The sequence below is a fragment of the Bos indicus x Bos taurus genome, chromosome 17 (genome assembly GCF_003369695.1).
Source record: "Bos indicus x Bos taurus breed Angus x Brahman F1 hybrid chromosome 17, Bos_hybrid_MaternalHap_v2.0, whole genome shotgun sequence".
In the NCBI taxonomy this organism is placed as follows: Eukaryota; Metazoa; Chordata; class Mammalia; order Artiodactyla; family Bovidae; genus Bos; species Bos indicus x Bos taurus.
In genome coordinates, this window is record NC_040092.1 from 11369894 (window position 1) to 11397449 (window position 27556).

Consider the following 27556-nt stretch of genomic DNA (forward strand, 5'->3'; position numbering starts at 1 on the left):
TCTTCTTAAGCATTCACTCTTTTTTTTTTTTTTCAGATTTCTTGACATGTACTATTTTTAAAGTCTTTATTAAATTTGTTACAATATTGCTTCTGTTTTATGTTTTGGTTTTTTGGCCATGAGACATGTGGGATCTTAGCTTCCCAACCAGGGATCAAACCCACACCTTCTGCATTGGAAGATGAGGTCCTAGCCACTGGACTGGCAGGAAAGCCTCAAGCATTCACTCTTGGGGCTTGTATGCTCTCCACCTTGTACCCTCTGCTCAGGTTGTCTGCACTTGACCATTCCAGGACAGAAACACACTGTCCTTGGGTCCGTCTGATTCCCAGGAAAGGAATTCAAGGGAACAATCCAGCTGGAGAGATCCATAATATCACCTGACTTCTCCTACTTGGGGTCCCAATTAGCATTTAGAGTGGAATATTGGGGGAAGGTTATCTACTCCAAAAAACCTGCCTTCTGTAGTCAACTAGATAGTGAGAATTTTGTGACCTGTTTGTTTTGATTGGCAGGAAACTCAGCCAAAAGTATAATGTTCCATCACATAGTCGCAGCATTTACTCAGATAACTTCCTTCTTTGTAAGGAGTTGAATCTGTAGTCATAGTCTAGGTTGTCTCCAGTTCATTTGGGAAAGAAAGAAGAAATAAAGTAAGAAACAGATAAATAGTCGCTCTTTAAAGAATTATGTCAATGATCTCCCTGGTGTGGATGCTGAAAACTCAGGCCCCACAGAGACTCTTGGAGAATCCCTGCGTTGAGGGCTTGGGAATGACTCCAGTTCTTGTTATCAGAAATCAAGACTCAAATTAGAACTTTATTCTAACTGGCCTTGGTCATGGGAGGCAGGTGAGGAACAAGGGAGAATGGGGCTTCATTGCCACCCTTCCCAGCCATTTCTGATTGCCAGCAATTCCGAGCCTGACATATCTTAAGTGTGCACTGGGCTGTGTTTTGTCTCCAGAATGTCTGTACCAAGTGTGGGGTGGAGACCTCCAACAACCGCCCACACCCTGTGTGGCTCTGCAAAATCTGCATCGAGCAGAGAGAGGTGAGTGGACGGGTCCCATTTGGCTCCTGGAGCCTACTGTGTTGGTGCTCTGAGGACAGGGAGCAGAGTGGAAAATTAGCATTCATCAAGACAGGAGCAATAGTGCTCAGCTGCCATGCCTTCATCTTCTACCTCTCCTCGTCCAGGTGTGGAAGCGCTCTGGAGCATGGTTCTTCAAGGGCTTCCCCAAACAGGTCCTCCCACAGCCTATGCCCATAAAGAAGAACAAGCCCCAGCAGCCAGTCAGTGAGCCTGTGCCCGCTGCCCCTGAGCAGCCCACTCCTGAGCCCAAGCACCCTGCCCGGGCTCCAACTCGAGGTAGGAAAATACAGCTGCTTCTTTCAGGACCAAGGGCAGATCTTGGCTAACTGGTCTACTTGAAAGGTGTCCTGACATCATGTCTGTGTTTCTGCCCAGCTGGTGGATAGCCAGCCAGCCTCTGGGCTTCGGTCTAGAACTCCTATGTCCCTTTCACAACTCACTATGAACCCTTATCAAGAGAGTAGCACAGGGACCTCTCCAGCAATGCCAGGCTCCCAAAAGGCTTTGTTGTCATCCCTGATGGAGTATTTAGAGGTACAGCAGAGATGGAAGTCAAAATTAGGAACTAAGTAAGGCTCCCAGCACCAAAATACACACTGGAGTCCGGAGGACAGGGGATCGGAGGCTTGCTGAAAAGGCCTTATTTTCTCCTGATATTTCTTATATCAATCACCAGCAAATCCAAAACTGGACTAATTAAAAGTGAAAGATGAATAAAAAGGAAATTAGAAAAAAGAAAATTACTGCTACTATGGATATTATCACTATTATCTATTTTTATCAATTATTAAAATGATAATAAAAAGAGTGACAAAACAGTAAAAAAAAAATGTAACCTCAATAGAACACATTTTAATTTAATAAGGCCACCAAGACTGACCACATAAAGCTCTTGCAGTACTTTTGATGAAGTGATAAAAACTGGTCTGAACGACAATTCCATAGTCGAGTGCAGGCAGTACTTCTGAAAGGAAAGTTATAGTTGAAGGTTGCCAAAATTGAAGTGCCCAATCATAGGTTCTCAAGGCACCCAGTAACATGTCTGACACTCAAAAGGCACTCAACAAATACTTTTATCCTGGCAAGGCATGAGCAATTTCTGCTCTTTGCAGAGACTCACCAAATTGTCAACATACTCTGTAGCCCTGGGTTTCCATCACTAGAGCATCTTTCTCCCTGGTTAAGCATTACTCCCTCTAAGATGAGAAGACTGCATAGCGTAACTGTCAACATCTTGAGTAGCTGAGCCCAGGAATACCTGAATTTGAATTCCAGCTTTGCAGCCTACAAGTTGTGTTAGCTTGGATGAGTAATCTAACTTCTCTGAAACTCTTTCCTCATCTATAAAATGAGGTTAATAATTCAAGGGGTTATTTTGAAGATTAAATGAGATGCTACAGGCACACCTTGTTTTATTGCACCTGCTTTATTGCACTTCACAGTAATTGCAGTTTTTCACACACACAAAAATGATTTGTGATCATTTTTTGGTCTTTGATGTTACCATGGCAATTGTTTTGGCATTTTTTAAGCAATGAAATATTTTTAAATTAAGGCATGTACATTTTTTAAGACATAATGATATTTCATACATAATAGATTTAGAATTATGCCCATGATATGAGCTTTCAGTATTCTTTTAACAAGCAATTACTGAACACCTAGTGAGTTCCAGGCTCTGTTCTAAGCCCTAGGGAGTCAGTGAATGAAGCAGATAAAACCCGTGCTTTCATGCAATTAAAGTTTAGTGGGACAAACAGATGCTCAACAAACAGCTAATGCAAATACAATAAATATCAGGTAGTTATAGGTGCCTGGAAGAGAAGTGAAACAGGTAGAGGGGATAGAAGCTTCATGTTGGGCAGAATGGTCAGAGAAGGGCTGTCTGAAGAGATGATACTTGGGGGAAACTGACCAAGGTGGTTAAAAGTGCCCATAAAATCTTTGGGAATATCGCTTGCAAAGGGCTTGAGGTTGGAGCATGCCTGATGAATCCTGGGGAAAATCAAAGTAAGTGAACAAAGCACATTCTAGAAAGAATACAGAACTGATGATCCCAACTCATTTGCAAAGGAAATAATGTGATATTGTAGGCAGTCTCTACATTAGAGGGGAAGTTGGGAGAGGAAATTTTTAATTTTTTTTTTTTTAGCTCTGAGGAATGGTGGACAGACCCTTTTGTGAGCTCCTAAATGATGCCTCTTCAAAAACATCAAATACATACCCCTGGTCAGTTTTTTCTCTCTCTGCAGGTGACACTGAAGACAGGAGGGGCCCAGGTCAGAAGACAGGTGGGTTCTGCCGACTCTGTCTTCTACTCTGGGGACAGGAGTCCTTTCCCCCATTCCTCAGGTGCCCTTTCTGCATTCAATTCATGCTTTCCTTCCAGGCCCTGACATGACTTCTGCTCCTGGGCGAGGAAGCTACGGGCCTCCTGTGCGCAGGGCCTCTGAGGCACGAATGAGCTCCTCTGGCCGGGACTCAGACAGCTGGGACCAGGGCCACGGCATGGCTGCTGGGGACCCCAGCCAGAGCCCAGCAGGTGAGAGAGTTGGGCAAAGCCGGACAGGCTTCCTGGAGGAAGAGAAACAAAAGGAATGGGGAGGACAGTGTTTTATCCGTTTATTCATTGGCCATTGGTAGACATTCAGTGAACACTTGTTGAATGATTGGGTGAGTCGATGGATGGATGAACAAAGATCAAAATGAACAAGCAAACAATAATGCAGGACCCTGAGATAAGACCTGGGGATTAGTTAGTTCCAGCCAGAGGTGGCCAAGTACTTTCTGTTCTGAGCATTCAAGCATCTCTCCTGTGAAAAAGGTTTCAATTCAGGACTTACCTGGTGGTCCAGAGGTTAGGACTCAACACTTTCCATTGCAGGGAGCATGAGTTTGATCCCTGGTCAGGGAACTAAGATCCCACAAGCCACTCAGCATGGGCAAAAATAATAATAATAATAATCAGGATTTCCCTGGTGGTCCAGCGTTTAAGACTCCATGCTTTCAATGCAGGAGACACGGTTTCATCCTGGGTTGGAGAACAAGGATCCCACATGCCACAGGGAAGTCGCTCAGTCGTGTCTGACTCTTTGCGACCCCATGGACTGTAGCCCACCAGGCTCCTCCATCCATGGGATTCTCCAGGCAAGAGTACTGGAGTGGGTTGCCATTTCCTTCTCCACCACATGCCACAGGCTGCAGCCAAAAAAAAAAAAAAAGAGGATTTACTATAAAGCCTACACATTTTTACTTCTGGAAATAAAAGTTATACATTTTTTTTAAAGATGTAAATTCAGGAAAGGTAGGATCCAGCTCAGTGAGGTGAGCGAGGACAAGGCATTCTTCCGGGAATGTCTTAGCTTCTGGGTACCAGGAGCTGCTATGGGTATCATCCACATTTGATCCCCCAGCAGCTCAGCAAGAGGCAGTAGCACCTAAAAGTCTCAGGTAGATTCCAGAGATCAAACACCTGACTTCAAACCCTGGCTCTGCTGCTAACTAATCAGGAGACATTAGGTGGGCTCCTTAACCCTTCTGTGCCTCAGTTTACCCATTTGTAAAATGGAGCTCATAAAGCACCTACCTCACAGGGTGTGAAATTAAATAAGTTATTATAAATAAGCCACCAGCCCATTGTTATCAAGTGGGTAGAGTTATTGCCTGCATGAAGCATCTGAGGTTCAGTGAGGGTGAGTGACCAGCCCAAAGACACATAGCTTATAAAAGAAAAATCTGGGATGCAAAACTAAGTCCTCATGAAGGTAAGAACAGTCTTTCAGGACTTACTTAGCCATCCAGGGGTTAAGACTCAACGCTTTCACTGTAGGAGGGGCACGGGTTTGATCCCTGGTTTGGGAACTAAGATCCCATACGCCACAAGGTGCGACAAGAAAAAAAAAAAAAAAGAAATCTGCTTGACACAAGTACCAAAATAAATTCCGAATTGATTTTTAAAATCTACCAGATTTTGAATGTTTACTACATGCCAGGCACTGTTCTGAGCACTTTGCATGTATTGTATCATTATGTGTCTCCACCACAGCCTTGTGAGCTAGGTACTGTTATCCCATTTGACAGATGAGGAGACTGAGGCCCAGAGAGGACAGGTCATTTGTGCAAAGTCATAGATGTTGGGAGCAACATCACAGAACCTGGGCTTTTCAATACCCATGTTGCTGCTGTGAGTTGCTCAGGGTGATCTAAGTACTGAAAAGATAGAACACACTGAGGGGAGAAGTAGAAGGTCTGAAAGAGCTGAGAATATCAGGGAGCTGCCTCCAGTTCATACCCAGAGGACTATACCTTATGCCAGCTCACCAATCCCAAGCTTCTTCCTGCTTTGACTGCATGTGTGTGCACGTGTCTGTGTGTGTGTGTAACATGACAGGCTCTTTTCTTTCCCCTTCAGGTTTGAGACGGGCCAACTCAGTCCAGGCTTCTAGACCTGCCCCAGCCTCAATGCAGAGCCCGGCACCTCCCCAGCCGGGGCAACCAGGTACCTGCCACCCACTTGCCCACCCAGGTCGTCACTCAGCTATGACCACAATACCTCCCACCTTTGCTTGCAGAATCCGCTGGGCTTTGTGAAAAGCTGCAGCCACTGCCAAACTCTAAACTCTTTCAAGACCCTTAGAATGAGTACTACTAGAATAGAATGAGGCTGGGAGCCCAGCATGGGTGGGAGGGGGTGGGTAGCATCATATCCACCTAAACGCAAGAAGTGACAGTATTTCATCCCCCAGGGTGTCCCACCTTCCAGTACTGTCACTCTGCTCTCAATTCTCACCACATACGTCTACCATCTGCCCTCTTATTTCCTTAACATTTTCTTCAAATTGACCTCCTTTAAAAACATAACTGAGAGAAGTTGTTATCATAAACTCTCTCTCAAGGAAAATTTAAGGAACTTGGACTTTAACAAAAAGGCAAATGTTCTCAGACAGGTATGTGAGATTCAGCAAGAAATAGTGGCAAGAGATTAGTAACATGAGAAAATTTGAGCACATACGGCTTGTATAAAAGAATGGAAATAATTCCTAATAGGTGCATTTAAAAAGCTGTTATTTTAGGTACTTCCCTGGTGGTCCAATGGCTAAGACTCCATGCTCCCAATGCAGGGGAGCTGGGTTCAATCCCTGGTCAGGGAACTAGATCCCACACGCTGCAACCAAGACCTGGTGCAACCAAATAAATAAAATATTTTTAAAATTTTGTTATTTTAAAAGAAACCTACAATAATGGGAAACCAGCATTCCATACCAGAAAAAAAGAGAGTGTATTATTAATAGTTTGCTAGGGCAGTCATGAATATTCATTGGAAGGACTGATGCTGCAGCTGGAGCTCCAATACTTTGGCCACCAGATGTGAGGAGCCAACTCATTGGAAAAGACCTTGATGCTGGGAAAGATGGAAGGCAGGAGGAGAAGGGGACGACAGAGGATGAGATGGCTGGATGGCATCACCACTCAATGGACGTGGGTTTGGGTGACCTCCGGGAGATAGTGAAGTACAGGGAGGCCTGCAGTGCTGCAGTCCATGGAGTCTCAAAGAATAGGACGCAACTTAGTGACTAAACAGCACAAAGGGCAGTCATAGCAAGTATCTCAAGCTGGGTGGCTTAGAATAAAGGAAATGTATTGTGGCCCAGTTCTAGAAGCCAAAAGTCCAAAATCAAGGTGTTGCCAGGGTTGGTTCCTTTCATGAGCTGTGAGAGAGAATGTGTCCCATCCTCTCCCCTCGCTTCTGGGAGCCTCAGGCATTCCTTGGCTTGTAGAGGGATCTTCACATCATCCTCCTTCCATGCTTGGGTCCTGTGTGTCCAAATTTCCCCTCGTTATAAGGGAATAGTCATATTGGATTAGGGCCCAGCCTAATGACTGCATCTTAACTTGGTCATCTGCAAAGACCCTTTTCCTAAATATTCACATTCACAGGGACTGGGAGTTTGGACTTGAACATCTTTGGGGGAATGCAATTCAACCTATTGTGGAAGCTATTATAAAAATTAGTATACTGGGTCTTCTCTGGTGGTCTAGTGGTTAGGAGTCTGCCTGCCAATGCAGGGGGACATGGGTTTGATTCTTGTTCTGGGAAGATCCCACATGCCATGGGGCAAATAAATCGATGTACCACAACTACTGAGCCTGTGTGCCTAGAGCCCGTGCTCTGCAACGAGAGACACCCAGCAATAAAAAGCCTGCGTACAGCAATGAAGTAGACCCCACTCACCACAACTAGAGAAAGCTCACACACAGCAACAAGGACCTAGCACAGCCTATATTAAATTATAATTTAATTTATAAATTAAATAAATCTTTAAAAGATTAATGTACTGAAGATAAAAGAGTGCAGTGATATTCTCAGTACACTGGCCTACTGAAGGTTTGGAGCCTGAGGCCTGTCCTCTTTTGCTTTTTCAAAAGGGACACTTATAAAGACGTGCTAAAGACACTTATAGAGACGTGTTAAAGAAAAGTAGCACCGCAGTAAGACTTTTCCCATGATGGGATCAGTATCGAACCAATGGAGCCCAGAATGGCTTTCTCACTGTGTCATTGAATGTTATTTTTATTTCATGCCCCAAACCTGTGGCGAGACCACATCCCAAGCTTTGGAAATGTAGAGAATCCTCTGGACTGGTAATGACCCTGTAATAATGGTGGACACAAAGCATGGACTCGCCTGTTACCTTGCAAGTGATTCTTATTCCATTAGCTCGTTGACCTCATAACAGCCAGCAAAACGTGAAGAGCAGGTATCACCAGCCCCACTGGTGATGGGAGGAAGCGGGGAGGAAGATGAGATTCAGGAGGGAAGGACTGGGGCTTGAAGCTAGGCCTGTCCAGCCCCAGGATCCCTACAGTGGGACTGTTCCTGCACCCCTGGATACCTCTGCACATCATCCACCACCCCTGGGCCTGTGTCTGCACCGTGAAATGAGGAGGGCTTGGAGCAAACCCTCAAATGATGCCGCCTTCTCTGTTCCAAGCTTCTTTCTGTCTTTGCCCCACTCAGGACCCCCAGGAGGCAGCAGACCCAGTCCGGGGCCGACGGGACGCTTTCCAGATCAGAGACCAGGCAAGTGTTCACTTCTTTTTGTGCCTGTGTGGGTGACCACCTCTCTTTCACTAATTGAGAGAGAGAGAGAATGACAGAGACAGAGGTGGAGAGAGAGAGAGCAGGGGCTACCAGACATTGGCCCATACTGCATCCTGAGACCTAGCTGATGATCTCTAAGGGATCCTCCGAATTCTAAAACTCTAGAGAGTCCGTACTAACGTTTGATGGACAGAAAATGACAATACATTCAGTGGTTAAGAGCACAGGCTGCCTGGATTCAAATCACTGTTCTTCACTTCCCAACTGTGTGACCCTAGGTAAGTCACTTAACTTCCCTGAGCCTCAGTTTCCTCATCTCTAAAATGAGAATAACACAAAGACCTACCTCATAGAGTTGTTGTGAGGATTAAGTAAACTGAGACATAGAAAACCTTAGCACGTGGCCTCTGCCCATCACCTGCTGCCCCTGGGCCTGTGTCTACACCTGTGAAGTGGAGGCAGGGCGGCGCTTGGGGCAAACACTCAAGTGATGTCTCCTTCTCTGTTCCAGACTTCTTTCTTTCTTTGCCAAGATCACTCCAAGTGACAGTGATTATTACATGATATGTATGTAACAGCCCCAATCAATACAACGTGTTCACTGCTTGCTAATGCACCAGGTACTGTGCGATGGGCTCAGTTCCTCAGTCGTATCCGACTCTTTGTGACCCTCTGGACTGTAGCCCACCAGGCCCCTCTGTCCTTGGGTTTCTCAGGCAAGAATCCTGGAATGGGTTGCCATTTCCTCCTCCAGGGGATCTTCCTGATCCAGGGATCGAACCCGTGTCTCCTGCATCTCCTGCATTGGCAGGTGGATTCTTTACCACTGAGCCTCCTGTGCATATATTAGAGAAAAAATGTTTAAATGATAGCTATTACTTTGTCAACAAAGGTCCATCTAGTCAAGGCTATGGTTTTTCCAGTGGTCATGTATGGATGTGAGAGTTGGACTATAAAGAAAGTTGAGCACCGAAGAATTGATGCTTTTGAACTGTGGTGTTGGAGAAGACTCTTGAGAGTCCCTTGGACTGCAAGGAGATCCAACCAGTCCATCCTAAAGGATATCAGTCCTGAATATTCATCAGAAGTACTGATGCTGAAGCTGAAGCTCCAATACTTTGGCCACCTGATGCAAAGAACTGACTCATTGGAAAAGACCCTGATGTTGGGAAAGATTGAAGGCGGGAGGAGAAGGGGATGATAGAGAATGAGATCGTTGGGTGGCATCACTGACTTGTTGGACATGAGTTTGAGCAAGCTCCAGGGGTTGGTGATGGACAGGGAAGCCTGACGTGCTGTGGTTCATGAGTGACTGAACTGAACTACTATTTGAGCACGTTCACGTCTTAAAATTCCACATTTTGGGGATGAGGAAACTAAGGCTCAGAGACAAGTCACTTGCTCCAGGACACACAGCTGAGATTCAAACCCAGGCTGCCTGGCTTCAGAGCCCACACCAGTGAGCGCTCTCAGTGAGGTCTGTTTTGCCTCCATCTGAATCAGCCCACGGGTCTTGTTATAAAACAGATTCCAAGGCCCCATCACAGGGTCTTTAGATTCCAGCTGGGGCCCGGGAACCTGCATTTTTGCAAACCTTCCTTGGGTGGCTCCGACAAAGGCGACATTCTGAGATCTGGGGAGCAGCGCAATGTGTGCCACACCCACCATCCAAGGGAAGTGACAGTCCCCCCATTGCAGAGCAGTGGGTGATTCTGATGCAAAGCTTGACAAGCACCTGGTTGGTGCTCATCACTCGCAGCAGCACTGCAGCAGTTGTCATTGCTAGAGTTCCAACACAGGGACTCAGCTGCCTCTTTCTCACCCTCTCCCCATCTCCCCTGCAGAGGTGGCTCCCAGTGACCCCGACTATACAGGGGCCGCCGCCCAACCCCGGGAGGAGAGAACCGGGGGAATCGGAGGCTACTCGGCAGCTGGAACCAGGGAGGACCGAGCGGGCCACCCCCCGGGCTCCTATACCCAAGCCTCTGCGGCTGCTCCCCAGCCGGTGGTGGCCCCGGCCCGTCAGCCCCCACCCCCTGAGGAGGACGAGGAGGAAGCCAACAGCTACGATTCGGATGAAGCAAGTAGGTGACTCGTAACAGAGGGGTGGCTGAAAAAGTCGCTTCAGTGCTCACCCCCTGGGAAACAGGAATGGGTCTGGGGACAGCCCTGTATACCCCAGCCCCCCATAAACATATTAGCCAAGTTATAAAAATACAAATTTGTGTTACTAAATTCACAAAATGACATCAGCTTTCTAAAGTATAGGTGCTTTATGGTTTTTTCATCATTGTAAAACATACATAACATCAATGTTACCTTTTACATGGTTTTTTATGAGTTTAATTCAACTACATTCACAGTGTTCTACTGGGTGATTTCATAGAATTATCATATGACCCAGCAATTCCACTCCTAGGTGTATACAAAGAGGCACGTGTTTTAATAGTTTCCCACTCTTTAGTGTGTCTTCTAAAAGTCATTTTTTTAACCATGATTTAAAATTTTCTGGTATTTCCTCTTGCATCCATCCACACGGTGATTTATAAAGTGTCGACTCTGTGCTTCTCTCACTCAGACCTTGAGTCCCAAGGGGACACACACACACACACACACACACACACACACACACACACACCCTAGTGGCACTTCTCTTGGGTGTGGCTGAGCACTGCAGGGGAGAGCTGGGGTGGCCCTTGTGAGCTGGAAGGAAGCACAGATGGGTCGTGTCTGGACCTGATTCACGTTGTGGGGTTGGAGGGACATTCCAAGAGCTGCTGGTCAGATGGGGAGACTGGACCTGCTCCAAAGAAATGGACCAATGGCTGTAATCAGTGGAATGGCTTTGGCCCTTCAGGTTATCTCTCCTCATTGTAAAAAGGGGAGTAAATACTGCCTCCCATGCGGGGCTGAGGGGAGGGTAAACTTAGTTACCTCCTGAGAAAGGGCATCGAAAACCAGAAATCATTTTATGTAGTACAAAACACACAAAAAACGTTTTATATAGTACAAAGTACAAGTACAGGGTAAACTGAGGTACCTCCTGAGAAAGGGCATCAAAAACCAAAAATCATTTTATATAGTACAGAACACCCATGAGGAAGTATTATTATGCAACATGCGCATCAGAAGTAATAATAGTAATAGTCAGGCACTTTTCTAAGTGTGCTACGTGCAGTGCTCACTTTAACCATCCCAGTGAGTCCAGGAATAGTCGCTTTTCTTCTTCCGATTTCACAGATAGGGAGATGGAGTCTCGGAGAGGCTCAAGGGCTTGTCCTAGTTCACATGGACAGTGAGTGGAGGGGCCGACGGTCAGTCTCAATGCTGCAGCAGATCGGAGGCCAGACCTGGAGGAAATATCAGCTGTCCTGTCTCCCCCAGGGGCCGCGGGGCTGCAGGCTTGGGGGAAAGGAGTCTCAGCTGTCGGCCACAGGCTGCTTCTGCTCTGGAAAGGCGCCATGTCTATCCCACCTTTTGGCTCTCGGAATCCTGGCCCCTCTGCCCAGAGCAGTGACCACTGCTCCTTCTATCCACCTGAAGTGTCTCTTCCTGACCCGCCAAGCCTAGACTATCCCTCTCAGCCTATGTATGTCCCTAATAGGAGATGTCCTTGATGATTTATAACAAGCCTGTCTCTGTATTTCGCTCCCTCCCTCACTCATCTCTGTATCGACAAGTATTTATTGAGCACCGACTAGGTGCCCCTAAACTATTATAAGTGCTAAGGATACCATGGCCAAAAAAAAAAAAGACAGACAAGATGGCTGATCTAATGGAAATAGCATTCTAGTGGAAAGACACATAATGTACCAATGAGTTGATTTCAAACAGAAACAGAGCATGGTGAAGGAAGTAAAATAGGGTGAAATGACCAAGAAGGTAGCTGCTTTAGATGGAGCAATCAGAGAGGGCTTCTCTAAGGAGGTAGCATTTAATTTAAACTGAGAAGTGGATAATGAGAAGTCATCAGCCACAGGAGGATCTAGAGGAAGTGCATTCTAGACACAGGCAACAGCAAACGCTAAGACTCATTTATTCCTTCAGCAAGTAAGTGAGTGCCAACTGTGTGCCCTGCACTGTGCCCAGTGGGGACATAGCAGTGAACAAGACAGTCACAGCCTTACCCTCATGGGGTTCTCAGCCTAGCGGATAGAAGTCATTAACTAGGCAATTGCACAAATGATTAACTGATCATAGGTGTGCCGAGGGCTCCAAGGAAGAGGAGGGTCTATGAGGATGAGAAGTCCAAATAAGTCTTCCTCTGCCCTGTAGGCTCAATGCCTATCCCAGACTGGGCACATGGTAAGTGGTCAGGAAATGTTTGTTGAATGACGGAATGAGTGTCTTATTGGTACCTGCCTCTGTCCTCTTCAGCCACCCTGGGTGCCCTGGAGTTCAGCCTTCTCTATGACCAGGACAACAGCTCCCTGCACTGCACCATCATAAAGGCCAAGGTGGGTGAAGGGCCAAGCTGGGGACCGCTCAGTCTGCTCTGGCATTTCTAGGGGACTTGGGGAGGGCATGGGTTATTAGGCCTGTCTCCTGTCATGGCCTTGTCTGTCTGTGACAGTGACAGGAATGAGAAAAGCGCAGGAACTGGCCACGGCTAATTCCTTTCGGGGAGGACTTGCTGTGGGGATGGCCCGGGAGGGGTTTTACTTAACTGTATCTGCCTCCTGGGAATGAAGGCAACCAAGCTTCAATGGCAGAGCTGAGACCTGCCCCATCCACAGCCGCTGGAGGGCACTGCAGAGGTGTCACCCGGGAGGCAGTGACAGCCGATCTTGACAGCTGACAAGTCACTGAACAGCTCCTTCTACAGATGCGGCTGTCAAGCTGGAGTAGCAGACAGTCAGGGGCCTATTGTTGCAGATTGGGTGCGCTAAATTACCTCAATAGTGTCTGACTCTTTGCAGCCCTATGAACTATAGCCCACCAGGCTCCTCTGTCCATGGGATTTCCCAGGCAACAATACTGGAGTAGGTTCCCATTTCCTACTCCAGGGGATCTTCCCAACCCAGAGATGGAACCCACATGTCCTGTGGCTCCTGCATTGGCAGGTAGATACTTTACCACTGAGCCACCTGGGAAGCCCTGTTGTTGCAGATACAAGGACAGTCATCTGGCCTTCTGAGGGGGCGGGAAGGGCAGACCAGGTTGGAAGAGCATCTCTACACTGCAGGTTTCAGGGGCACTGAGCCGACTCCACTCTAGGCCCTGAGGAAAGCTGGATGATGCCAGTGCCAACCCAAGGAAGTATTAAAAACTAACCAGGGTCTCCCCTGCCCCAAGTCTGGTCTATAGAGAACAAGCAAGGCTCAGGAACCAGACTTCCTGAGTTCTAACACCAGCTCTCCTGCTCCTAGCTGTGGGACTTGGGGGAAGTTACTTAACCTCTCTGTGCCTCGGGGATAATAGTAGAGCCTCTCCCATAAGGGCAATGGTGAGTATTACACAGAAAGTAGCTGGGTATCCCAGTTTGCACAGATGGTCCCCATTATGCCTGTTGCCTTGCTAAAATAATTAAGAACTCTCCTTCCCACTCACAAAATGTCCCAGTTTGAATGATCAGTGATGTGTGAGATGCTTAACACAACTTCTAGATCAACACACCCAGGTCACTTTTCAGCAGGTGTTTAGATGCATTTACACCCCACCCCCAATAACACAGTGAGGTAAGGCCCTACATTATCTTTTTTAATTTTCACAGGAACCTCTGAGGAAGACATTATTATTAGCCCCATTGTACAGATGGGAAAACTGAGGCTTAGAAAGTTAAAGCCTAAGGCCACTCAACTGGTAAGGGATAGAGCTGGATTTGAATCCAGATTTAATGGCCTCCAGCTTCAGAAATGGGAGAAAGCCACACCATCACAGCCCCCTTGAGACAGGGGCTTAATGACTTACGGGCTAGGTTGGTAATAGAGACAAGAAAAGCATGTGGAAAGTGTTAGGGAATGGTAGTAACTTTGGTAAACTGGTATGTTTACCAAACCAACATGTTCCCGTTTCAATTTGAAAACCACAACATCTGCTGATTTGCAAACTCACAATCCAAGCAGACATTCCAGAAATGTTTATTAAATAGCTACTGTGTACCAGGAACTACCCTAATGCTGGAGAATGTTAGAATGAGCCAGAATAGGCTGTGCTCTCATGAACTTTGTTCTAGAAATGGATAAGAAACCATCACCTGAGTATTATTCGGGCTTCCTTGTTGACTCAGCAGTAAAGAATCCAGCTGCAGTGCAGGAGACACAGGAAACCCAGGTTCCATCCCTGGGTCAGGAAGATCCCGTGGAGAAGGAAATGACAACCCACTCAAGTATTTTTGCTGGGAAATCCCATAGACAGAGGAGTCTGGTGGGCTACAGTCCACGTTGCAAAAAGTTGGACATAACTGAGTTGCTGAGCACTCCTGCACACACAAGTATTATTCACCCTCTGGGGCTTTCTACAGATTATTTTGTCCCATTTAATCTTCACAACAAACCTATGAGGAAGGTTTCATCATCATTCCCATTCTATAGATGGGGAAATTGAGACACAGGGAAATTAAGGGACTTGCTCAGGTCACAGAGCCAGGAAGAAGTGGAGCTGGGATTTGAACCTATGTTGTCCAACTCAAAAGCCTGTGCTCTTACCCTCTAGGCTCCCTGGCCAGATTTACCCCTTGCACCCTACTTTGTGGCCTCCTGTCCCCATATAGTACTAACAAACACTGATCATACTTAACTTAAGCCAGGACCAGAGCTCAACATTCACAAGTGAGAGCTCCTTTACTCCTCCAAGAATCCCATGAAGCATTGGCTGTGATCAGCCCCATTAAACAGATGGGGAAACTGAGGTTCCCAGAGATCACAGGACGAAACACATGGGATTGGAGATTAGTGCTCTAAAAGGAGACCGTGGGAGCCCAGAGATAAGACACCTCCCCAGCCAGGGCCTAGGGAGTAGACAAAATGTATCTGAGCCCCAGGAATTTTGGAATTGCTCATACTAACAAGCCCAACTTAACTCCTATCCCAGACAGACTCCTTTCCCTATGGTTGATTTGAGCCCCATGTCAGCTCTAAGAGGGACCAGACAGAGACTGTGATCTCCATCACATGGATGGAGAGACTGAGGTCTCAGAAGCGAGTGAAGAGGCCAGGGCCCGAACACAAGCCTCCTCTCCCTAGCCTTTCCTCCTCTCCCACCCATTCTGGGACATGTCCTTCCATCTCAGCAATAACAATCCAACCTTGATGGAGCACTTCCAGTGTGCCAGCCACTGCCAAACACTTTACAAGTGGGAATGCATTTAGATCTTACCAGCCCATGACACATCCCGTTTGACAGGTGAGGAAAATGAGACTCAGAGAGGTTAAGACACTTGCCTGAGGTCACACAGCCAGTAAGTGACATGACCAGGCTTTAAACCTCATCTGCCTGATTCCAGTGCTCATTCTGAGGTGCTGTATTTCCTTTCTCTTTCTTCAGGGGAGGAAGCACACAGGGTGGATCGATAACTGTACATTGCCTTTGATAGCTGAGTGCCCAAGCCCTCCCCAGGCCCTCACACCATTGCTTCCTTTCTTACAGGGACTGAAGCCCATGGATTCGAATGGCTTGGCCGATCCCTACGTTAAGCTGCACCTCCTGCCGGGAGCCAGCAAGGTACCATATGGCCTGGGCCTCTCGGCAAGCCGGGCACATGGGCTCTGGAAAGCACCCAAGGTTCCCAGCTCAGAGCCTAAAATAGCCCTATCTGCCCCCAAGCCCCCACTTCCCTGATTGGCAAAGTCCTTGCACGGGGTAAGGCATGGGCCAGAGCCATCCTCCTTCAAGAGGCAGGGGCTCTGCTCATTTTTCCAACTCAGAAACCAGGGATCCAGTAGACAAGCAGATGCCATGATTATGCCCTGACCTGCTCAAACAGCTATAGTGGCTCCCCAGTGCTGACCATGGTCACCTCCCCCTCCCATTTTGTGCCTCAGCCAAACATCTCTCAACAGGGATGAACAACTCTCTCCAGATAACTTGAGAAAATATTCTATCATTAAGAGAAAATGGGCCCCCGTCCCTCCTACCTTTCTCTCCCATTCCACCTCACCTGCTGATCATTATTTTGCTCTGGGGAGGAAAAGTGGGATTAATTCTCCTTTCTTTGGATTGACCCCCTCAGAACACAAGGCTGGAAATGAAAGTGTGCCTTCTTGAGTTTTATTTTTTGCTTTGTGTTCACTTGACATGAATGTCCTAAAAACAAAGCTGACTATATACTTGGTATATACTATACACGTGATCTTAGGAAAACGCCTTTTCAAAAATTTTTGTAAGTATCAAATGCCCCATAAGACAAAAAAGGATACACATACATGTGTGCAGGCATACACACACACCCCCACACACACTTTTTCTCACTTTTTTTTGTGTTTAGATCAAGAAAAGACAGTCCCATTGCTTCTCAGCCTTTAGGCTAAGATCAAGTGAAGAAAAGACAGTCCCATCTGGCCATGGCCAAACTAGCTGGCCACTACTCCTTCTATTCCGAGTGACATTTGCTTCTCCTTGACACTCTCTCCTTTGCCCGCTCCTAAATCCAAACCTGCTTTGCTAGAGAATCCAGTCAGTTATACATGTTAGTATGAATTGGGTTTGTCACCAGGTGTATTTCTAGCCTTCACTCCTAGAGTAAAATAAAAAAATTTGTCCCCTCCAAGGAATTTCCAGCATGGAGGATTCTATTTGGGGAAGTTGAGAGAATTGCCCCAATATCCCCAGAAATTATGTCTTCACTGCCTAGGAGTGAGTGACTCTCATTTCTGCCTCCCTGTCCTGGAAATAATCATTTTTCTCAAAGACATTGTAGCTTTCTAACCTTTATGCAAAGGTCAATGAGAGGGCCTGGAGGGAGGGGTAGCCCACCGTCCAGTGTTGGCGATGCATCCTAGAGCCTGACCCCGACTCCCCTGAGAACACGCACTTGGGAGAACAGAGCCCTGGACACTCCTAAGGGGAGTGGCCTCCTAAGTCACCCAGCCACTATACGGGCCCAGGGGATGTGGCTGCAGGGCTGGCTCCCCACTGAGGCAGGTGTCTGTCTGTCCATCTCTCTGGGTTCTAGTCCAACAAGCTTCGTACAAAAACCCTGCGGAACACCAGAAACCCCATCTGGAACGAAACTCTGGTCTACCATGGCATCACAGACGAGGACATGCAAAGGAAGACCCTCAGGTGCCTGCTGGGTGGGAGGGCAGAGACGGGCCACGGCTGGGCAGACAAGCACGCGTGATCCCCAGGAGCTATGCCTTAAAACATCTCAGGGTAGTTTTACTTCTAAAAGATGTTACCTATTTCAAGTAGACATTTTTGAAAGTACAGGTAAGTGAAACTGTTAACATCTTGGTGTCTTGACATCTGGGTTTAGCGTGTGTATTTGTGTGTGTGTGCGCGCAAAAGTATTTTTTTAAATAAAGTTTAAGTATTTTTTAAAATGTTTATAAGAATGGACCATCCTATCGAATAATCAGCCAGCTTCACTTACTGATGCCACTTCATATTCTTCTATAATGTATTAAAATGCGTTAATGAGGAGGGCATGGCAACCCATTCCAGTATTCTTGCCTGGAAAATCCCATGGACAGAGGAGCCTGGCAGGCTACAGTCCATGGGGATGCAAAGAGTGGGACACGACTGAAGCCACTTAGCACTCAATAAATGAGTATATTCTTCTTGTGAAGAATTACTGAGAAAACAAAGCTGCCTTTAAATGTTCATCCCTTCCTTTGCCTGGGTCTCTTTTCTCCTTCTGTGAGTGTGTATATATTCATTATATACATACATGGTGGTGGTGGTTTAGTTGCTTCAGTCGTGTCCAACTCTTTGCAACCCCATGGACTGTAGCCTGCCAGGCTCCTCTGTCCATGGGATTCTCCAGGCCAGAGTACTGCAGTGGGTTGCCATGCCCTCCTCCAGGGGATCTTTCTGACCCAGAGATCGAACCCACATCTCTTAGTCTCCTGCACTGGCAGACAGGGTCTTTACCTGGCGCCACCTGGGAAGCCCCGTATACATACATTTAGTGTACATATATATGCAAACACCATCATTTACAGTACAAGAAATATCTTTTCGAATATATCTGGAACTCGCCTTTTTCCTTAAAATATATCTTAGGTTTGTGGCCATGAGAAGACATTTAGAGCCACCTAATTTTTTTCAGGATATTTATTTTACTTTTTAATTAGAGTATATTTGCTTTGCAATGTTGTGTTGGTCTCTGCTATACAACAGTGTGAATCAGCTGTATGTATACATATATCCCCTCTCTCTTGAGTCTCCCTCCCACTCTCCCATCCCAGCCCTCTAGGTCATCACAGAGCACAAAGCTGAGTTCCCTGTGCTGGACAGCAGCTTCCCATTAGCTACTTATTTTACACATTTTACACATTAGATCTACCTAATTTTTAACTGTTTCAGAGTATTCCACGGCATAGATTTATCACATATTTTTAAATGCTTTATTAGTAAATATCATGAATATATATACAGGCTTCCCTGGTGGCTCAGATGGTAAAGAATCCACCCGCAACGCGGGAGACCTGGGTTTGATCCCTGAGTTGGGAAGATCCTCTGGAGGAGGGAATGCCACCCACTCCAGTATCTTACCTGGAGAATTCCATGGACAGAGGAGCCTGGCGGACTACAGTCCATGGGGTCGGAAAGAGTCGGACATGACTGAGCAAGTAACACTTTTACAGAATATAAAAAAAAAACAGTCTTTCAAAAACCTTAATATTTTTTGTATTTGCTTCTGCTCTTTTTTTTGTAAAGAATTAAGCACTACAGATGCAAACTGAAGCTCCTCTTGTATACTCCATCCCCCGCCTCTTTTCTTCTTCCTTCCCCAGGGCTAACCACTATTCTGAATTCTATGGGTATGATTCCCAAGCGTATCCTATGCTTCAGCTGCATAATTATGTGTCTGTAAACAGTATATGATATTGTTTGGCATGTCTTAAAGTTTTATGTGACTGTTTACCACTTTATTTATCCAGTTCCCTGTGGACAGACGTTTAGACAGCTTCCAGCTTTTCTCTATTATAAACGAATTTTCAATGAGCATCCTTCATGCTTCCTTGGGTTCATATGAGTATTTCCTTAGGATAGAAATCAAGGAGGAATATTTGCTGGATCATAGGATATAGGGTGTGGGTCTTTTTAATTTTACAAGACATACAAACTCCTCTTCAAAGGGGCTGTTCCAAGTACATTCCTGTCAGCTACAAAATTTTCTTAAGCACACATTTGTATAGCAGTGTAACATCCATTTAGAAAAGTGCACATGAAAAAGTGTACAGATAGACACATTTTCACAGAGTGAACACACTGAGTTAAGAAAACAGAACAGCGCTGGACCACGGAAGCACCCCCCCCCGCCCCGCCCCGCCCCGCCCCGCCCCGCCCCGCCCCCCTCAGTGAGGACCTTTCCCCGCAGGGCGTTCACCGCCCCCATTGCTAACAGGACAGCTTCGCTCAGTCTATTTCTGTACTTTATACAATGAAACCACACCACATCATTCTTTTATGTCTGTCTTCTCTCATTTAATATCCGTTTGTGACAGTCACCCGAGTTGTGTGTAGTTGTAAGTTGTTCTCATTGCTATTTAGTATTCCGTTGTGTGGATGTAACAGTTTCACTTATTCATTCTACTGTTAATGAGCATTTGGTGGACTTTCTGTTCGGGGCTATTACAAATAGTGCTGCTGGAACATGGTAGTAGCTGTTCCTTGCATGCATTTCTGTCGTATATACACCTGGGAGTGTATGACTGAACCGCAGTATATGTACATGTCTAGGTCTAGTAGAGACTGCCAGTTTTCCATAGTTTTATGGTTTTTACACTCCAACAAGCAGTGTCTGGGGGTTCCAGTTGCGTCCTCATCAACACTTTTCCATGTTGGCCATTCTGGTGAGTGTGTAGGGGTGTCACATTGTGGCTTTTGCATTTCCCTGGTGAGTGAGGACAACATTATTTTCAATGTGTACTGTTAACGTTTCCAGGGTTATTTCATAATTTTCTTAAGATCTCTCCCCATTATAGAATACTTACATTATTTCTGCTTTTTCACAATTACAAACAAAACTATAGGAAGGATCTTTAGTTATGTATTTTTGCACTTATGTCTTCAAGATAAATTCTTAGAAGTGGCATTGCTAGGTCAAATATGGTGACTATTTTTAAGTCTTTGGAGACATATTGTCCTGTAGAAAGGATGGTGTTGTTCACACCCCTACTGGCTGCATGGTGTGTACACATGGGGCTCAGAAGGAGGGTGTTCTGACCCTCTAGAGCTATGAACCTTGTTCAGCAATTTTTTGTTTTACTGGAGTACTCGTTCAACAAATGTTGATGGCCGAGAGCAAGGTGCTGTTAGTTCCTATCAGCCTCCCATGCCTTGGTGAGGGGGAGATTCCTTCGTTCCTCTTAGTATATGTCAGGAAGAATTATCATGCCTCAACTTGTCCTTTGGGCCTCCTGAGGTACCTTTCTCATGACCACCAATTTTGTGTCTCTAGTGTACTTACTGCTGTACAGAATGGGTAGCAAAAGACAATACAGTGTTCTGGGATTCAGGAGCTTCAAATTCTGGTGCTGCGCCTTGTGTGATGTTTAGTTGCTCAGTTGTGTCTGACTCTTTACGACCCCATGGACTGTAGCCTGCCAGACTGCTCCATCCGTGGGACTCTCCAGGCAAGGATACTGGAGTGGGTTGCCCTCTCTGCCCCTTACTAGGGAAAAATTATTCAACCTTTCTGGGCCCCAGTTTCCTCTATAAAGTGGGAAACTCAGAGGTTTGGGAGAAGGGAAAGAATTAAATGAGAAGAGGTCCTAGCCTAACTTTGCAAAACATGCTGCCGAAATGGCCATTAAGCAGATGAAAAGGGGGCTGAGCTTCATTACTCATCAGGGAAATGTAAATTAATACTACAAGGAGATAGATACTATGGCCTACTCAGAAATGCAACAGTTAAAACTGACAAAATCGAAATTAGAATGAAGAACAACCAGGACCTGCATAAACTACTGGGAGGAATATAATTGAAGGAACCTCTTTGGAAAACTGTTTAGACATTTCTACTGAGGTTAAATTTGTGTGTTAACCTCAGGAGAAGCTTGGCTCAGCAATACCCAATAGAAACACATACATGTGCATACAAAAAGACATGAATGTGAATATTCCCTCGCAGCTTCATTCATAACAACTAGAAATAGCTCGAAACCAAATGCCCATATGTAGCAACATTATTAGAGTATATTTACATGATGGAATACTATACACCCAAAACAAGGACAAATTACTATAGACATGGATGAATCTCACAGACATAATGCTGAACAAAAGAAGCCAAATGTAAAATAATCTATACATCTGATTTTATTTATATGCAGGTCAAAAACAAGACATGGAATCTTGCCAAGGGGACAAAATGGTTATCTTTGAAGAAGTTAGTGACTAGGAGGAATCATGAGGGTCTTCTGGCAGCTGAAATGTTTTACATCTTGATCTGAGTGGTGGTTACATGGGTGTATGCATATTCAAAAATCAGCAGCTAAAAATTTAAGTTTTGTGCATGTTACTGCTCATTAAGTTATACTGTGATCAAGAAGAAATTTAAAATACCTGGCCTAGTGTTCAATAAATAGGATGTTGTATTATTCCTGTGCACATTATACCTTCCCTACCATCATCAATCACACACAGCTCTTGGTACACAGTAGGTGCTCAGTATATGCTCTTTTTTTTTTTTTCATCCCCATCCTTTATATTGACCACAGAATCTCTGTCTGTGATGAGGACAAATTCGGCCATAATGAGTTTATTGGTGAGACCAGATTCTCCCTCAAGAAACTGAAGCCCAATCAGAGGAAGAACTTCAATATCTGTCTGGAGCGGGTGATCCCGGTGAGTGCCTATGCCCTGAGGGTTCAGTGAGGGAGAGGATGGGATAGATCTGTCAGGTGCCAGACAGAGAGGGGCTGCGGCAGCTTTGGGGAGGAGGGTGAAGATTTCAGCTCAGAACATCAGGGTTGCCTGCTGGCTATGCCTTCTTCCAACCCTGGTTAGCATCACTTCTGAAGGGCAGTGTGGTGTGGCAGAGCGGTCTGCCTGAGTTCAAAGCCCCGCCATGTTCAAAGCCCTGCCATGTCCCTGCTCCCTGGCCCTCGCCAAGGGTCTGAACTATTCTGGGCCTCAGTTTTTCTTGTCTATAAAATGGACATTACAATAGCACCTGCCTCGTAGGAGGGTTGTGTGAAAGACATAACTAAAACAACCCTGCACATAATGAGCACGCATAAATTAACTGTTGTTCTTATAGAAAATAATGCTGCCTTACCCACCTGTCAGTCAAGAAGTTCATAAAGCATCGCAGAGATACACAGAAGGCAGGATAGCGTGGTGCTTAAGAGCATGGGCTCTGGAGCCAGACTGGGTTTGAGTCCCAGTTTCTGCCACCTGCAGTATAGCTTGAATCCCTTGACTTAACCCCTCTCTGCTTCAGTTTTCTTATCTGCAAAATGAGAAAATATGGTACCAACTTCATAGGGTCTTTTAAGGATTGAGGTGAGAGTACATATAAAGCATTACAACTGCTATTTCTCACCTTTTAAGAAAGAACGAGAACCACACCGAGGCTGTTCAATTGGGCTGCACCTCAGAATCAACTGGAGATTTTAAAACCAGAGCTTTACAAAATAGATTTCATGGGACATCTCCCTGGATATTCTGACTTAGTGAGGAAGGGTGAGACCTAGCAATCTGTATTTTTACAGATAATCCAACCCACCCAGTTTTTGTTTTTTTTTTTAAACTCTGAGCTACCTGGGGCCCAGAAAGAGGAGGGAGTTGCTAAGATATGAGTTGATGACTCTGCTCTCAGACACTGGCCATAGCCCAGCTTTCCTGCAATGACCAGTGTGCCTCCTCACTGGGCAGTGAGCCAGTGCCCCCATGGAGATGCCTGCAGCATCCTCCCACCAGATGGCCAGCCTCAGGAGGGACTCTCATGTGTGCCACACCATGTTCTATAGCACCGACAAAGCAACAAGGAAAACTTTACACCGGATGCCAGGCTCCAATAAATCGCCAGATGTGCTAGGAGGAAGCCTTTCCTCTGGGTCTTTGCCTGGTAACAGCTGGCTCTTCAGGCTTCATCTCCTTCCCCTCAGTGAGTCCAGTCGGTCAGGACAGGGCCAGGCCCCCATCTGGGTCTTCAGTTACTGGGTCTGCTCATCTTGCTCTGATGGACACAGCCAGTCCCGGAGGCACAGAGGTGGCAGGCCAGGCCTGCGCTGGCCCCAGCACCCTGCTGATCTTTGCTCTTAACCCTCTCACCATTGACTCCCTTCATGTGTCCCACCAAGGACAGGGATCTTCTAAGCACTGTGCCCTTTCCTCTGGACCTCAGTTTCCTCATCTCTAAAGGCGAGAGGTTGGATTTAACCAGTGCTTTTCACATTCTGTTCCCCAAAGGAGCCATGGGGGAAGAAGCATCTGGTGGACCAGATCTCAAGGCCCCTGTGCTGCTTCAACCAGAGCAGACAACACCTTATCTGTTTTGTGGATCCGGTAGTCTGCCACTTACTGACTGGGGCAAGTGGTTTGACCACTCTGACCCTCAGTGTCATCATCTGTGAAATGGGGACATTAATACAATCTACATCATAGGCTGTTGTGCATTAACATGGTCTCTCAAATGGTTAGCATTTTATATATATATATATATATATATATATATATATATATATATATATATATATATATATATTAGCTGAAAGGGGGAGTGTTGGAGGGCTACTGAAGCTTGGAGGACCTCTCATCATGGCTCTGGATGCTAGTGGAGGGGAGAAGGGGGTCTCTGGTCTTTCTTGAGTAGGGTGATGAGCCCCATTGACAGTGCTATTTTTCTTTTCTATCTTTTTTATCTCCCTCCTCAAGATGAAGCGTGCCGGAACCACTGGGTCAGCCCGAGGCATGGCCCTCTATGAGGAGGAGGTGAGTGCTGAGTAAAATGGAAAAATATAGTTGAAGCCACAAACAGGGTTTGACATCTCCCTTTTCTCTCCCTCACTGGCCCGTTTCCCACTCTTTCTCCCCAAACCACCCGCCTGTTGGTTCATAATGAGAGGTGCCTTTGCCCAGGGCATTAGAACATGAGACCAGGAGCATGCTCTTCACACCTGGAGCCCCCAAGGTGGGGGAAGCCCATCCTCTTGCCCGCAGAAGACACCCTCGTGTTCCTTGGCCTTGTTTGCAGAAGCTCTTCTAGTAATTCCACTGCACTAGGGCAATGCCACACACCCCTTGGGAAGGCAGGGCAGGTTCTTTAAGCTGTGCGTCTGGCAGAGGCTCGAGTTGGGCTTCACAGCCATGCCCTTGGCCCCAGGCACTCTGCTTTTGAGAAGACTGGTTGGATGGGGGGTTCTGAGCTCAGAGTCGGGCTGGCATCAGGGTCAGGCTCAGTCTATGACCAGTGTCAGACTTAGCCTGTGACTAAGTCAGAATAAAGCCACCAGCCCCCGTGTGCCAAGGACTGGGCCTGTTGGCTTTCATCATTTGCTCCTCCCTGGAGGTTGGAGGGGAGTGTCTGCTGTTTGTGGTGCTGAACTGCACTTGTGCTGGCCCAAGTCCTCCTACTTTCCACAGACTGTCTCTTAATGATCACCATCCATGTTCCCAGAACCCGTCCGTCCTAGACCCACACACCCTCTTCTCCTACTGCAGCAGGTGGAACGTATTGGTGACATAGAGGAACGCGGCAAGATCCTGGTGTCCCTCATGTACAGCACACAGCAGGGAGGCCTCATCGTGGGCATCATACGCTGCGTGCACCTGGCGGCCATGGATGCCAATGGCTACTCAGATCCATTTGTCAAGCTGTGAGTCAATGCCAGGGCCTGTCAGTGGGGCCGAGAGGGGGTCCATTGCAAATGGAGAACTAGAGAGCTTCCCCAAGATCATTTTACACTGAGGCCCCGAGAGGGCAAAGAACCTGCCCAAGGTCACACAGTGAGACAGATGCCCAGCTTAAGAGGTAATGAGTAGTGAAGCCCCAGACACCGTCATCCAGGTTCTTAGTGATCCACTGGGAGAAAGTCCTGGCTAAGAGCACAGACTCCAGAGGCAACAGCTGGATTGAGCCCCCAGCTGTGTGACTGGAGGCACATGTTTCAACTTCTCTGGTCCCTCAGTTTCCTTATATGTAAACGGGCGGTTGTACCATCTAGGGTTTGTTGAGGATTAAATGTGCATAAGGTGCTTAGGTAATGTCTGGCACCAGGTAAATGCTCTAATGCACACTGGTCATTATTAATGTTGATTCACTTTCTGATCTGTTAATTAATTATTCTCCTGATACTAGTTGGACATTTAGGGTCATCAGGAGGCTATTCCTATTCATTAAACTTAATTCATAATAGCCTCTTATGTCTCCTCTCAGCTGGCTGAAACCAGACATGGGAAAGAAAGCCAAACACAAGACTCAAATTAAGAAGAAAACCTTGAATCCTGAATTTAATGAGGTATGGTTGTCCCATTTTTTGTCATATGCTGTAATAGTTCGTATATGTGAAGGTGGAACAAATTCCCGGCTAGAAAGTTGTAAAGCACATTTTTTTTAGAAAAAGCTTTCTTTCATAGATCACCTTGAATTATCTAAAGAAGAAAGAATGAGTTCTTCATCACTGGAGGGAATCAAGCCTAAGACAAAGCCTATAGATTTGGAATGTCAAAGGGAAGATGCTGTGTTTGGAGAGAGAATGTCTTTACCAACTCTAATTGTGTATAATACTGATATTTGAGGAAATAAATAGGAGCAGTTGTCCCCCATACCAGCCACCCGGTTGGCACTGCCCTCTCCCTCAACTCCCAGACCCATCCAATGCATCCAGCCCCAGCTAAAGCCACTCTCCAGATGCCCATTTAAGGCATTCCTTCCTCTGTATTCGCACCGCGACTTGTCAGGGACCTAAATCCTCAACTCGTGGGCACTAGGTTACAGGCCAGCCACGTAGCTGGTAGACGAAGCCATTAAAGTGGTGATTTAGAAAAAAAAAGAATTATTAATAAATAAAGAATAAAGTAGTGATGTAGAAAAAACTGCTAACATGCAAAATTGGTTTTTACCATCCCTTATAAAATGGAAAAGGGAAACCACAGTACAGTATATTCATATGGTATTTCTATAATTTAATATTTGAATATTTCATATGATACAAAATTCAAATTAATATTCACATTGTTTTTTTAAGTCATATACCAATATGGTCACACATGGGGAATGTTGACTGTGGTCATTCTTGAGTAGATAGATTACAAGTTTGGTTTTGGGTTTTTGTAGGGGGGCCAGGGTTGCTTCCGTGTTTGTTTTAAAAGTGAACATGAGTGAATTTTATGATTGGGCAGAAGAGTTATTGAAAAAATCAGGTTATCTGAAAACATAAACACCTAAACCTCAACTACCTTTAATCTCTGAATGATGAAGAAGAAGGAAAACCACTTCAGAAGCTATCAGAATGTAAGGACTGAGTTCATGTCTGTCTACCTTCAAGGAAATGTGACCAGAATCAGCCTTCTTAGAAAAACCCCACCAGTCTTCCCAACTTCAAGCAGAATCATTGAAAAGAGAATTATAGGGCCTGGGGGCTTTGTTATACAGAGTGTTTGTTGAAAGGGGATTATCAGGCCTAGGGTAAAGACCCCCTTGATTCCAAATAACCAATACAAGGGCCTCCCCTTGGTCCATGCACCCTTGGACTCAGCCTCTTAGCTCCTGATGCTGAAGACTCAGAGAACCCTGTCACTCACATACCTTCCTCTGCTGCGTCTAGGAATTTTTCTATGACATCAAACACAGTGACCTGGCGAAGAAGTCACTGGACATCTCAGTCTGGGACTATGACATCGGCAAGTCCAATGATTACATTGGTGAGTGCTCCCAGCTCCCAGGCAAAATGCTATCCTCTATCCTCCCAGGAGAAGAGAGCCTTACCCAGGGATGCAGAGTTTTGAGGACCCTGCTTTACTCTGGCAATTACTTTGTCCAAATGCAAAGTCAGGACCCAGGGTCCTCATTTGGGTCCAGTTTGGGTTACAAAGCTGGGAAGATTGGATCATGATTTGTTTTTTTGCTGAACAAATCACCTCCAGTGGAATAAACAATTGCAGAGGAGAGGAGTATGTGGCCTCCGCAGAAAATAGGGTGCAGAGGACATCTCCTTAGGCTATTGGCAAGTCCAGGATGAAGGTTCTATTGTTCCCAGTCCCCCTCCAAATAATGAGGAAGCACCATCATTACCTGTGGAGCAG

The 27556-nt window shown here is 46.1% G+C and overlaps 1 protein-coding gene across 9 annotated transcripts in view; it reads left to right on the forward strand.

Moving 5' to 3' along the window:
* RPH3A (rabphilin 3A) overlaps window positions 1-27556 on the forward strand; it is a 277632-nt gene that overhangs the window by 247268 nt on the left and 2808 nt on the right. For 5 of the 9 annotated variants that reach the window (XM_027566633.1, XM_027566634.1, XM_027566632.1 and 2 more), the window contains 15 exons: window positions 967-1053; window positions 1200-1371; window positions 3330-3386; window positions 3485-3637; window positions 5507-5593; window positions 8114-8176; window positions 10042-10281; window positions 12575-12654; window positions 15785-15859; window positions 17310-17419; window positions 22027-22153; window positions 24188-24244; window positions 24974-25128; window positions 25689-25770; window positions 27079-27175. In XM_027566633.1, coding sequence (XP_027422434.1) covers window positions 967-1053; window positions 1200-1371; window positions 3330-3386; window positions 3485-3637; window positions 5507-5593; window positions 8114-8176; window positions 10042-10281; window positions 12575-12654; window positions 15785-15859; window positions 17310-17419; window positions 22027-22153; window positions 24188-24244; window positions 24974-25128; window positions 25689-25770; window positions 27079-27175 — 1642 coding nt within the window. The remainder of the gene's footprint in view (window positions 1-966; window positions 1054-1199; window positions 1372-3329; window positions 3387-3484; window positions 3638-5506; window positions 5594-8113; window positions 8177-10041; window positions 10282-12574; window positions 12655-15784; window positions 15860-17309; window positions 17420-22026; window positions 22154-24187; window positions 24245-24973; window positions 25129-25688; window positions 25771-27078; window positions 27176-27556) is intronic. The other 4 variants (XM_027566637.1, XM_027566636.1, XM_027566638.1 and 1 more) reach the window with 2 other exon arrangements.